At 36.3% G+C, this 12,525-nt stretch overlaps 2 protein-coding genes across 4 annotated transcripts; one reads left to right on the top strand and one right to left on the bottom strand.

Annotated features, from left to right (window-relative positions):
• Positions 1-117: 117 nt before the first annotated feature.
• Positions 118-6,181, top strand: LOC116306075 (kelch domain-containing protein 8A). 3 transcript variants are annotated; one of them, XM_031716108.2, is made up of 4 exons: positions 118-359; positions 520-610; positions 3,128-3,636; positions 3,733-6,181. In XM_031716108.2, the coding sequence occupies exons 3-4, from the start codon at positions 3,139-3,141 to the stop codon at positions 4,156-4,158; spliced, it is 924 nt and encodes a 307-aa protein (XP_031571968.2). In that variant the 5' UTR covers positions 118-359; positions 520-610; positions 3,128-3,138; the 3' UTR covers positions 4,159-6,181. The 3 variants fall into 3 exon arrangements, with proteins under 3 accessions (XP_031571968.2, XP_031571967.2, XP_031571970.2); XM_031716107.2 differs by lacking the exons at positions 118-359; positions 520-610 and adding an exon at positions 1,004-1,136; XM_031716110.2 differs by lacking the exons at positions 118-359; positions 520-610 and adding an exon at positions 1,707-1,830.
• On the bottom strand, positions 6,056-11,489 carry LOC116306072 (beta-1,4-N-acetylgalactosaminyltransferase 3). The gene is made up of 5 exons (XM_031716104.2): positions 10,139-11,489; positions 8,915-9,108; positions 7,910-8,172; positions 7,230-7,489; positions 6,056-6,933 (listed from the first exon to the last, which is right to left on the bottom strand). Exons 1-5 carry the CDS (start codon positions 11,411-11,413, stop codon positions 6,640-6,642), a joined length of 2,286 nt encoding a protein of 761 aa, XP_031571964.2. The 5' UTR covers positions 11,414-11,489; the 3' UTR covers positions 6,056-6,639.
• Between the last annotated feature and the right edge of the window lie 1,036 nt (positions 11,490-12,525).

The raw sequence follows: 12,525 nt of genomic DNA, 5'->3' as shown, positions 1-12,525 counted from the left end.
CCGTTGACTGATTGGTTGTTACGAAACAAAAGGTCAAATAATCTTGTATAAATTTCTGATATTTGATTAAGTTTTGACACCCCACCTCCTTTTTAGAAACGTCCCACTGAGAAATATTTGAATATTTCTAACCACGTTTTCTTTGTCGTTTTTCGCTAAATAAACATAGTCTTTAAGTAGTCCGCGTTTTCAAGATATATTTGAAGCGTCTCTAGGCAAAGTGGAATTTAATGTCTCGCTGTCTTGCTGTGTGCTCCTGTGGTGCTGATATATCCTGTTTTGAGGCTGGATAGTATTGCAAAACGTGCCAAGACATTAACCAGCAAGGTATAACAAGATATTTCAGTATATGTCCTTTGGTAAGTATTAGAGTAATATTAGGAGAGACAGAGAGACATTAGAGACATTAGGAACTAAACTTACATAATATCAGTATTCAATTATCACTAATACTTTAATATCTACGTTTATTTAAATTTTAGTTTTGTGTTGTGACTAATTTTGTATTTTTCTTGGAAGTTTCTAGATTTCAAAAGTTTTCTTCCATCCTTGAGAAAAACGAGCAAGAAAGCTTAATACAACAGTTTTCCTTCAACATTAGCATTATCAGGTAAGCTGCTGTTTTGGAAACTTATTCTCCTTCGAAAATTGAACTCAAAGGTATAAGCTTGAATATAATTTATGTAAATGTCTTTTGAGTATGTTTACGTGTACTACATTTAGGAATTAAAAACTCTGATTCCGTGCCTTGGCATTAAAAATAATAGATATCAATTAGTTCATTTTGATAGTCAAGTCCAGTATATACTATATTCCAGTAGCCTAGTGGTAGGATATCCACGTGTAATGCATTAATATATATTTTTTCGTTTGAACTAAAAGCAAAAACCGAAGTAATAAGCATTTTAGGTAGGCAGCGTTTTCTTAAACTGTGCAATTCATTTAGCAAATTTATTTAGGACGTAGTTTTTTATTTGTCGGTGATTGTTGCATTATCGTAGGAGATTGGTTACTAGTCTATGGTCATACTACCTGTGCATATGCATAAGTACTGTCTAGGAAGTATAGCTCGATATTCGATTATTGCCAGTTCGAGCTTTACGGGAGACTGCTTGGATCGTTGATGTCGTTTCAAGGTGAGAATATTAATCAAATTGACGATTAAAAAATTTAACATTCGGTATCTTTCCCGCAATGCGATTTTACATTTTCATTTCTTTCCCATAGACCAAACAATATTCTTTTTTTACGAGCTTTAATTCTCTTGAATATAAATCTTAAAGTCGTGGGAAATTGCAAAGAAAACCTGATGTTTTCTGCGTATTTACTCTGACTCATATTTTCCTAATGGTAATATATATCATAATATATCTCTGCTGTCAAATTCTTCATTCAAAGATCTTCGATGAAGACGTTGGAAATAATAAAGTAATCCAAAAATAGCCGGTATAAGCCTTAGATTTTTAATTTTGTCTTTCCTATAATCGTTTTCTTTAACCGCATACGAACTATTCGTGGCTGATGTGGATTTGTTTTACCCACAAAATGAACACTGACTAGTTAGGGGTGTTGGCTTTCATATATTCATTCCTATAATTTTCATGCAGAATATATATTAAAGTTAGTAGTATTTAAATGAGTCCCTGATTAGCTGTCAGAAGCTGGAGAGAATAAGAACGGGTGCAATAACCTTTATTTGTGACACTATTTACCTCGGACTCCAGGCTCGTTAAAATATTCATTCTGTTGACATTCGGGAGAAGCGAGGAAAATAATCGCCAAAATTGGCACCATAGAATACGTTTTGAAAACGCATTCAAAGGTTAAAAGGTGAGTTACTTTGAAGATACGATTATCAAATCCAAAAATTAGAAAAATAATCACAATTCCAATTACATTTTAACCGATTTATGGACTTGAAAAAAAAAAGGGAAGTTTGTTTTGTCGAAAAGATGGCTCCTGTATTTTTTGGTATCAGTGTTTTTAAGCTCTGGGCTCGTTAAGTATGGACTTGGAAAACACCTGTCGTACGAATACACTTGGAAACCCAAACTTGGAGCTCGCTTCAAAATGCATAATTTTATTCTTTAAAAATTAGTAATGGGAATAAAACATTACAACGGAGGACAATAACTCGTAGAAATAATAAAAACATTATACAAGCAGATCCAAGGAACGTACGCAAGGCAAGAAGAGACAATTTCCAAAGCAGGAATAATTCTATTTTCATTTCGTTCGAGCATAAAAGTGGCCTATTAAGTGAGCAGAAATATAGAAGTACGAATGAATTATAGCTGTACTTAATTTTTACAGTGATACTAGTCTACTTTTAAGACGCAACTCTTGTAAAAAATGTTTCAAAAATTAGGTGGGATGGGCGTTATGTACGTCGCTTCATGTCTCCGAAGAATTATATTTTTTAACCGTTCTAACATTATCCTTGAGTCAAAAATTCTACGCCAAAATATTTAAGACAGAATGTTCGAATAACAAGTTGTCAGGTTACCACGCAGGATGGTATTTTTAGAAATTATTTTGTCGGCGATTAATATTTTTTTTACCTTTGTGGTTAGCTCGGTTTAATTTATCTAGTCTTTTCTCTGCCGCATTTCAAATGTCCCGTAATTTGCATGTCTGCCTTGCCATGTCGAATCTATTGGTTTCGTAAACTAAAAAACCACTTGAAAAATCAATAAAACTAATCAGTATTCTAACCATATTTATTCTTTTATTATTTTTACTCGTATATTAATTTAAAATTCATTATTCTAACTTATTTTAAATTCATGTTTAATTGGAAAATATTTGTTTTGGTAGCGCTATTTATTTCCCGCCTTTTTTGACGGAAACGCATCAGCGCGAGTTGAATTATTCATTGTTATTGGTGTACAGTCGTTCATACCATGCAAAATTTTGTGTCACGCAAATACTCTACTGTATAAGATTGTTTTTGACTTTTTTGACTTGGATTTTATTTCTTTTTTTTCCTAACGAATAAATCATTTTCAATTTATATAGTATAGTAGTAATAAATTAACACATCGGACTGGAATACCGAAGACGTGGGTTTGATTCCCGCCAAGGGCATTTGATATTTTTCTCTTATTTTCTCATTTTCAATTTATAGATCTATTGAAAATGACGGAAGAAAATAACAATGGCGGCAGTCATTCGGATTGGTCGGAACTGACTGGTGACGTAATTGTGTGCTGTGGAGGCTACGAAGGTCGCTATCAGTTGGACACTGTGGAAGCTTACAGCGAGTCGACAGGGGACTGGACCGAACTTCCTTCAATGCCATTCGCACGTGACAGTATGGCCGCAGGGAGTCTTGGGAAGGTTATAGTACTGGCTGGAGGTTCTGATCGCAAGAGTCCGTTTGATGACGTCATTTTGTTTAACTGGAATTCCAAGGAATGGAGCAAGGGAACTCCGATGCCTTCTGCGCGTGCGTATGCAGCTAGTGTAATGGATGAATCACGTGGTAAGCTGCTGATCTCGGGAGGGTATAATAACGTTGAGCTTAACTCATGTCAGACATTCGAAGTAGAAACACAAAAATGGCTGGACTTGCCAAACATGCCAAGCGCAAGGGCAAGGAGTGGTGGTGCCATAGCAAATGACCATTTCTTCGTGGTAAGTGAAAATTTCACATAACATACTTATTCCACACTGTTAACCTTTACATGAGTGATTTTTTTTTTTAAATTTACGGAATAAATACTTTTATAGATTGGCGGTGACGTCATGCGTCGACCGACTAACGTCGTAGACGCGTTCAGTATCCAAGAAAATAAATGGGTCAATTTTCCCGCCATGAAATCTAAAAGAAGGCGCTGTGCCGTGGTAGCAGGTGGCGACAAGATTATTGTGGCTGGAGGGCTTACGTCAGATGACATTACTTTAGACTCGATGGAAATGTTCGACATGCGCAACCGGAAGTGGATGGAACTGCCCACCATGCCGTGCGCGAAGTTTGGTTTCAGCGCATGCGTAGTGGGTACTGAGATGTTCTTACTTGGTGGTAACGAACGAATGAAGATGAAAGCTTGTTGCAACAGATGTACCTCGTTCGATTTGCTATCTAGGGAATGGAAGAGGGTCCCTCCCATGATGTATCGAAGACTTCATGCAAGCGGTGTCAAGATTTCTGTCTAATTTTTCATTGACGCGTATCAAGCCTCGTATCAAGGTGTCATTTTCAAGTGATAAATATTTGAGTCAGTTGATCGACGAATTTTGTTAAAAAGAATGCTAAAGCTAAATGCTAAAGCAAGAAGAACAGTTGAATGTACTGTCAGTGCTAGTTGTCCTGAATATTGGATCGCATTACGTACAATGATTATGATGATAATACATAACATTGATGAAGATGATGGCGACTAACTTATTCATCACAATCATGTTCTTTTCTATTGTATTTTGTTTCTGAAGGTGGGTTGGTACGCGACAAGTCAGCAAAAGTATAACTTGACCAAAAGGATCGTCGATACCCTTATATATGTCATTGGTATGATTATATGATTATTAAGACTAAGTAAATTCAAAAATAATAGCATTTACTGTTTAAATGCAGTAAATAATTTTGATTCCTGACCAATAGTGATCCAGTGGTTGTGTCTACAAAACGTACTTAGTTTTAGTGAGCAAATTAACTATGAGGAGTTAAGTATCACGAATCGCATTTTCTTTGTTTGTCAAGTACTTGAATAACTAGACTGTTAACATTCCCTCTTTTCCCTCCTAACTCAATTGAGTCGAATTTTTTCCCTAACTTGGTCGCGCGGGGAGTGGGGCGAGTTTGAAGCGACACGCGCGACCTGAAAGGGAAAGAACCCCGACTTGAATGAGTTAGAAAGGAAAAGAGGGTCTGTTAACAATCTAAATAACTCTTAAATCAATCCTTAAAAATCGATTGGTCGTTTACATCATTCAGTGGAAAGAACCCCTTGATACGATGCTGGTGTTATGCACCGTTACCCAGTTCTCTATTCTTTACAAAGAAGAGAGAACTGCGAACAGGTGCACTAGGTTTATTTTCTAACATTCTCAGATACACAGACTCTACTCTATGCTTAGTAAAATCATAGAATTTGGCTAATGAGTAGGGTCTAGGTACGAGACTGGATTTTCTAATTTTTAGCCAAAAAAGTTAACAAAATTTAGTTATGACTCGAATGTACGTTCGAGAAAATTTTCAAATTTTAGTATTAGATTATTTCATATTTTTTCAATGTATTGGTATTTAGAATGAAGTGTTAATGTTTTCATGCGTAGCTTGCTTAACTGACGCGCTAAACCTGTCGGGTTAGGCACCAGTCCTTTCGCTTTACTTACTTTAAGTTAGGAAGTGAGCTGGAACCAATGAAGACGGGCACGTTTTTGAAACTACTTTTCATTGTTCAGTTGTAATTTAGCTTGCTTCGAAATTCCGTTGCTGGGGTTTCGTTTTTGGTGTTGCTGTTTGTAGTCCATTAAATGCTAATCTTAAATTAAATTTAGGATCATTTAGTAAAGCTCAGGGGTGGGTTTCCTGTGCCATTTATTTGCTAGTTTTGTCAGCCAACATGGCGACCATTCAAATATTAGGAATTCTTGTACACGAAGGATAGCCTTAATTTAGGAAATTAAAACTTGTTACATCATCAAAAGATGTTCGTTATGTATAAGCGACTTTTGGTGTTTTCTTTTTCAACTTAAAATTCCTACGTGGTAAGTGTTTGGCATGATTTTGTTGCTGCTGTGATAATTTTTTTTTTGTGCCTGCATGTTTTAATGTCCGCCATCTTGGTTGAACTTCAGATAAACGAATTGTCATTGGTCTCTCATGTCAACCAACATGGCCAACATGGTTTTTTGTAATTTCATTTCCTTGGGAATGATATAAAAAAAAAAACCATGTAGGACAATGTAAAAAAATCAAAGAATTCTTTCAATGATTAATACTGATCGAACATACTAATCAAATCTTACAAATCCAGTGACTAACATACAATTATGATGATCCATAGTGAAACATAGTTTCATGCGTAGTACGATAATAACAATCACAAACTTACTCTAGCAATTTTTTTAATGTAAATTCAAATAAACTTGAGCTAATCACAGGAGTCACGCTTAAATATCTGAAATTATTTGGTTAATATTTGAACCTCGTTAGAATAAAGACGTTGTGAAAGGACATTGTGTGGTTTGACTTGAAGAGACCTTTCTTACCTTGGGTGTAACGTTTTCCCATTTCATACCAAGTGCCAAGCCCTTAAGTATCATTTCTTTTATGGTTGTGCTTGAGAAGACAATGCATCAATAGTGACACAATTGGAGCAAATCCGAAATGGTGGCCTGCGTTGCTTGGTGGTCTGCGGTTGTTTTTTTACCTTTTGTTAGAGTAGGAGCCCGCATACCGCAAAGCAACTCACAATCTAGTGTTAAAAATCGTCGAGGTCGCAGAAATAAAGTTCTCTACTGATGTCGTGAGATTAGTGAATTTTCAAAGTGTTTTATTTGGACTGTAGGTCCTGGTTTTCGGATTAGCCCCGAGTCTATCGATTTGACGTGCGCCGGCACTAAATGCCCGCGCATGCGCAATGTATTCACGTCTACTGGCACTTTCGAATATCGAATTAGGTGCAATAGGATTCAGACACCAATCCGACTATTCCCAGGATGATAAAAATGATAAAAAGAAGGGATTTTCAGTCTTTCTACCTCGATCCGGGATTCTAAAACACGATCAAGTAGTTCCCAGTCCTCCCCGCCCCAGTTTTGAAATTCTTTGACATTCATTCCTCCGACTCGGTCAAAATCTGACTTGAACAACGCGAAAAGGCCAAATCCAAGCGTCTCCCAGTAACCAAATGGTAGTTCAGGATAAAATCCGCATTTTAGACGCTTTACTACTGGAGCGAATGCCATCTTGCCTTCTACGCAATGCTGTAAATGAATGAAAAAATAGAAAGATAGATTTTGACGCAAAAAATTTTCCAGACCCCTGCCTGATAGCTTTGATGTTTTTCCGGTACCCCCCTTCAATCGTTTAAAAAATCCTCCCAATCCTCCTTTTGACCTTCGAAGGTCCCCCTTATTCCAGTAAAAAAAAATTGGAGGGGCCCCCCATCTTCTCCTCCACCCCCCCCCCCCCCCCACCCCCTCACTCCCTCCGACTTAAATAATGACCGGTCCCTTAGTACGGGCTCGCTACCTAAACGGACTAAAAAGTTGTTGCTCACCTTGCGGACGGTTTCGATCAGTTTTGCGGGAATTTTAAGATTTAAATCACAAAAGAACAGAATGCTGTGAGGATCCTTGACAGCATCAGCCCCCTTCTGCAAAGCTTCTGCTCTGTTGAATTTCTTGTTGCCAGGCAACGTCACGACTGTATACCGACTGAGAGAACTTTTCTTTAGAATAGCTTCGACGTCGATGTCGGTGCTTTCGTAATCAATGATGACCACGTGGATATGAGGGTCACGTGTTTTGTATATGATATCTGTAAAAGTGATAAAGTTTAATAACACATCTCTAACTCTCTAACTATATGAATAGGAAGGAAAAAAAGACTCTTCCACTTTCTCTCTTCTTCCTTCTTTCTTCTTTCTTCCAACTTTTCCTATTCTTATTCTTTGGAAATCTTTGGAATAGCATGGAATCTTTTATTAAATATTTCCGTTTGGGAAGAAAAAAGAGACTCTTATACTTCTCTTTTCTTCCTCCCATCATTTCCTACCCTTTTCCTTTGGGTCTCTCGGTTCTCGGTTTTCGTCCCTCCCCAAAATCTAACAAGTTGTATTCCAATTCATTCTATTAGCCGCGCCCTGACTCTGATCAACCCAGAGGTGCTTATCGATAAACTATGAAGGCTTGCTGATTTTTAGTGCAGACAGAAAGAAAAAGCTAAAGTCAGACCTACCTGCAATATTCTTGATGAAGTACAAAGCCCACCGACCACTGTTTTTCAGAGGCACAATCACATTCACAGTTGCATGTTTGCTCCAACGAAAACCACGAGGAAAGCACAGGTAGCCCGCGTCTCTTGGCTGGTACAGAAACTCTGAGAACTCGAAATGTCTTTTGCTGTACAAATCTTCGATTTCTATTTGAATGTGATATCGATTCCCTTTGATTTTATCGATCACTCTCTCCATTGTCATCAATTTAACCACTTTAAAAGTTCTGGCAAAAATAATAATCCATAAAGGCGCTGAATTACGAGACACAAAAACGTCCAACTTGTCGCGCAACATTGTTGCGGTGCAAGTTCGAAAGCAATGTTGCTCGTTTTACACCCTATCTATCCAACTTCTCACGCAACAAAGTCTTTTGTTGCAAGTGGGGAAAACTTGTTGCGAAAAGTAGAACTTAGATCAACTTTCTGCAACAAATTTGCGATTTGTTGCTCGTTTTTCATCACTTGTCCAACTTGTCACGCAACATTTTATGTGCAGAAGCGGCCGCCATCTTGAATTATGTAGCTTGTAGCCAATCAGCGTGCAGAATATCACCGTTATAGTCCCGACTTGCAACATTAGATTTTGTTGCGTGACAAGTTGGATAGATAGGGTGTAAAACGAGCAACATTGTTTTCGAACTTGCACCGCAACAATGTTGCGCGACAAGTTGGACGTTTTTGTCTCGTATTTCAGCGCCTTAATGAAACAATCCGTTTCCGGAGCCTGCGTTTCTTTCATTCAGCACCAAGGAAATAATGAAACGAATTTGACATAACAACGTCGACCCTGAGCTTCCCTGAGCTACAATTCAAAGGTCAAGAGCAATGCTTTAGACATTCCCTCTATCTTGCACGAACATCTTTAGCGGGATTGAGGGGTGAGAGTTTAAGCTTAGTTTAGGTTTATATAGTGTGAGAAAAACGAAAATTGGAAGTGAATCCAAGTACTACTCTCAACACACTTACCCATTGTACTTGTCCTCCAAAGTTTTGGTAAAAAGTTTCCCGATATGCATCGCGGTCTCATTATCGATGACGTCATTACCATAGTTGTTTTCAATCCACCATATGTCATCGTTCATCACCATAGGAAGAGTTTCGTTGGTTTTGTCAGGCGGGTAAACCTCAGTAAAGTGAGTATTACTTTTGTTTCGAGCTCCCTGTTGGTAAGAGAATATATTATTAGAGGCTTTTAGTGATGGTTTACGCGAAAGTTTATACTACTTAAACCATCACTGCACACTCACTGTGGTAACTGTTTATATTTAATATTTATTTATATATCTTTCTATAAAATCTAGTATGATTTGTAAATGTAAACAATTATGATTTGTTATTCAACTCTATATAAAGTGTGTGAATAAAATTGAATTGAATCAAATTGAAGTTTTTTTATCTAGACTTCGTTGCTTACTCCTGATTGGTTCAAGTTTGACTTTTAAGTACTATTCCTTTGTTTTCGATCTATGTTGTGATTGGTTAGATTCCTTAAAGTGGTCCGGGTTAGTGTGTCCGCACAGTTATACCACCAAGATGGCAGCCTAGTCTTTGTTAGTTTTCTCTCTCATAAATGCTTACAAACCATCAATTCACATGAAGATAGAAAGTTAGAGAAAGAGAAGAAAAATAGGATCAACTAGATTCTCATTTTCTCGATGTTTTTCCTGCAGTGCTTGTTCTTTTTAAGTTCCATTTAAGTAATAACAGTAGTAAAGGGGAAAATTGAGCTCTATCTAGATAGCTAGCATGAAAAGATAAACGAAAGCTTTGTGGTTTTTTTTTTTAAATAACAGCACTTCAGTCCTTGGTTATATTAAAGAGGATCAGTATTCTTAGTTGACAAAAAGGACTTGTTTTCCAAGCCAAATTGATTTTAAATTGTTAAATCTATCAGCAATATTGAATAATCAGCGTGACAGCTGACACTCCACGTAGCAAGGACTACCGTTTGCATTCTGGGACTCATCAATCACCTCAAAATTGAATCTACTTTAACTTTGAGCAATTTCAATGTCAGTTAAATTTTCAAGTAATGTAGTACAAAATGTAAGAAAACTAGCTACGATAAAGGACAGTTTGGTTTTTGGTCGTAAAATTGGAATCAAAGCATAGAACGAGCTAAACTTAACGAGTATGCCCGTATCCTAGCAACCAGAGTGACACTTTGAAGTGCTTGTGTTCAAAACTCACCTGAAATCTCACCAATTTCTCTTTTATGTAATAACTTGGTTCATATTCGCATTCAGGGAACGCATCTTCAAAGTCTATGAAATCCATAAAAAGCATTTGGTTGATTCCTTGTATATTGACTTTTCTTTTCCTTTCAGTATAGTCTTTCACCGTTACAGTGTTGTTAGGAATATGGCTGTCGTTCACAGCTAAGGACAAGTAACTTCCAGAAATAATCTGAAAATCTGAAGTTCCTGGCTTCATCCAGGCAACTTCGACACCATACGAACCCGTGCCATGCTTATAAATGACTTCTATAAAATATTTCCCATCTTTTTGGAGAGTTACTGACTTGGAAATTTGACTTGGAAATTTCTTAAAGTTCCCTGAGTAATTTGTATTCCTTTCTTTCTCAGGACCCACAAATGCCATAAACTTATTATTCCTCGGTTTTGCATCAGTACTTATCCATAATTCTGAGTTTCCTGCAGACGCAATTCCAAACTTGTAAGTGCCAGATTCATTTGGATGAAGGAAGCCAAACATTCGCACTCCCAAATCGTTCATATTTGTTCCTTTGGCTTCAAACTTGTTGATCATAAGTCTAAACCTTGGCGCACTTGGAAAGAGTATAAACTCCTTCAAGTTCCGAACTTTATCTCCACAAACACTATCCCAGATGTGTAAATTTAGAAATCCAAAATATGAAGTTTTCTTTTCCTGGGTGTTCAATTTTGTAGTCAATTTTGTTGGTCTCTCTTTTTTCACAACTTTCGACTGTTGCTCCATACTTGAGGATTCGTTGAAATCCTTTTGGGCCTTTTCAAGCTTGGTGTTATTTTTACTTGCATAAAATTTTTCAGTTTTTACCTCAACTTTTTCCTCAACTTTCGACTGTTGTTCCATACTTGAGGATTCGTTGAAATCATTTTGGGCCTTTTCAAGCTTGGTGTTATCATGAAATCTAAGTACGTCGTTTTTATTATTTAAATCGACTCTCCCATCATCTTTATCACCAAATCTAGAGTTACCTACAAGTTCTATTTCTTGAATTCTCATTCCAAAAGAATCCATCTTTCTCATGTCTTTTCTTTTTTCCAACGATCCAGAATCTTCAGAGAAATATCTTGCGAGGATTTCTGAAACATAATTAACTGCTCGACCCTCTCTTCTTTGCCATTGCACAGTTAAACTGTTTTGAAAATGGAAGAGTTGAAAAATCACTACAATTAAGGACAGAATCATAAGAAACATGATCTTTTTACGAAGCGAAGGCGAGAATGCCCAGTTAGACATTTTGGTTAGGAAGTTGGCAGTGTGATACACGCTGCAACTGATATATTGTAGAACTGAACATTCTACGTATAACTGAATAAACGTAATGAGACAATCTGAACTTTTTTAAACGAGAAGCATTTTTGCAGCAAGAGTTTCTGTTGCTATGAAAACAATTCTTTATTGTGATGTGAAATTGGAGTTTCAGTAACTGGTCTTATTAAAATTTGGTATCTATATCTAAATAATAATAATATCAAGTACAGGCGAAATTTTTTAATTGATTTTGTTACGATGAACAAGATTTTTTTTAAACCTTCAAATTTATTTTAAACCGTAGGAAACGTAAACGTATTTGTTTTTGATTTTCCATCTCATTTCTTTATTGTCTATCAATAATTTGTATTTCTTAATGATTGTGAGCCACCAAAGCAAATGGCAATTGTTTTATGAGGTTTATCAATTTTCAAATCTAAGCTAAATAATTTGGTATCAAATCAAAGCTAAACTTTGGTGAATAACTGAGTGAATCAATTTGTGACATTAAATATTACAAAGTGCTTTAAATAATTCATAAAATCCCTAAAATTAAAACTAAAATAAAGTTGTTCCTCTCAAAGTGTAGTGATCGTACCCAAATGCTCAAGAGTTTAAAAAATATATATTTTCATTTTCTATTTTTTCATTTAATTATTCACTTTCAATCGATGCCTGTCATGGCTGCCATCATGTGATGGTGCAAAGCCTCTTGTGCCTCTAGATCAAGCCACGAGTTCGATTTATCTAACGTGTTCATCAGTCTAAACACAGATAAACTCTCATCTTTGACGGGGTGCCTTATTTATAAAGTTATTAATATTCGCCAGCTCTTTGTTCGACTTTAGAGTTTAAGCATGTAATAGACATCGATAATGTGTATTCTCAGTTTCCCGACTGAAAATAACTTGAACAATTTTGAAAAATATAACTAACTGAAACTACAATACCTATTCAAAGATTATTAAGAAAACGATTCAATAAGTAGTGAACTTTTAATCAAATTTATTTATATTACCGATTAGTGTTTCGTTCTTAGCTGTTTGTACGTTTTTTATGGTTTGAACAAATTTATAGTAAGTTCACTGAGCTTCATA

This window comes from Actinia tenebrosa, unplaced genomic scaffold (assembly GCF_029948245.1).
Source record: "Actinia tenebrosa isolate PJP-AT-01 unplaced genomic scaffold, QUT_ActTen_1.0 PGA_scaffold7__59_contigs__length_16204524, whole genome shotgun sequence".
NCBI classification, from domain to species: Eukaryota; Metazoa; Cnidaria; class Anthozoa; order Actiniaria; family Actiniidae; genus Actinia; species Actinia tenebrosa.
This window is presented reverse-complemented; position numbering and strand designations above follow the sequence as displayed.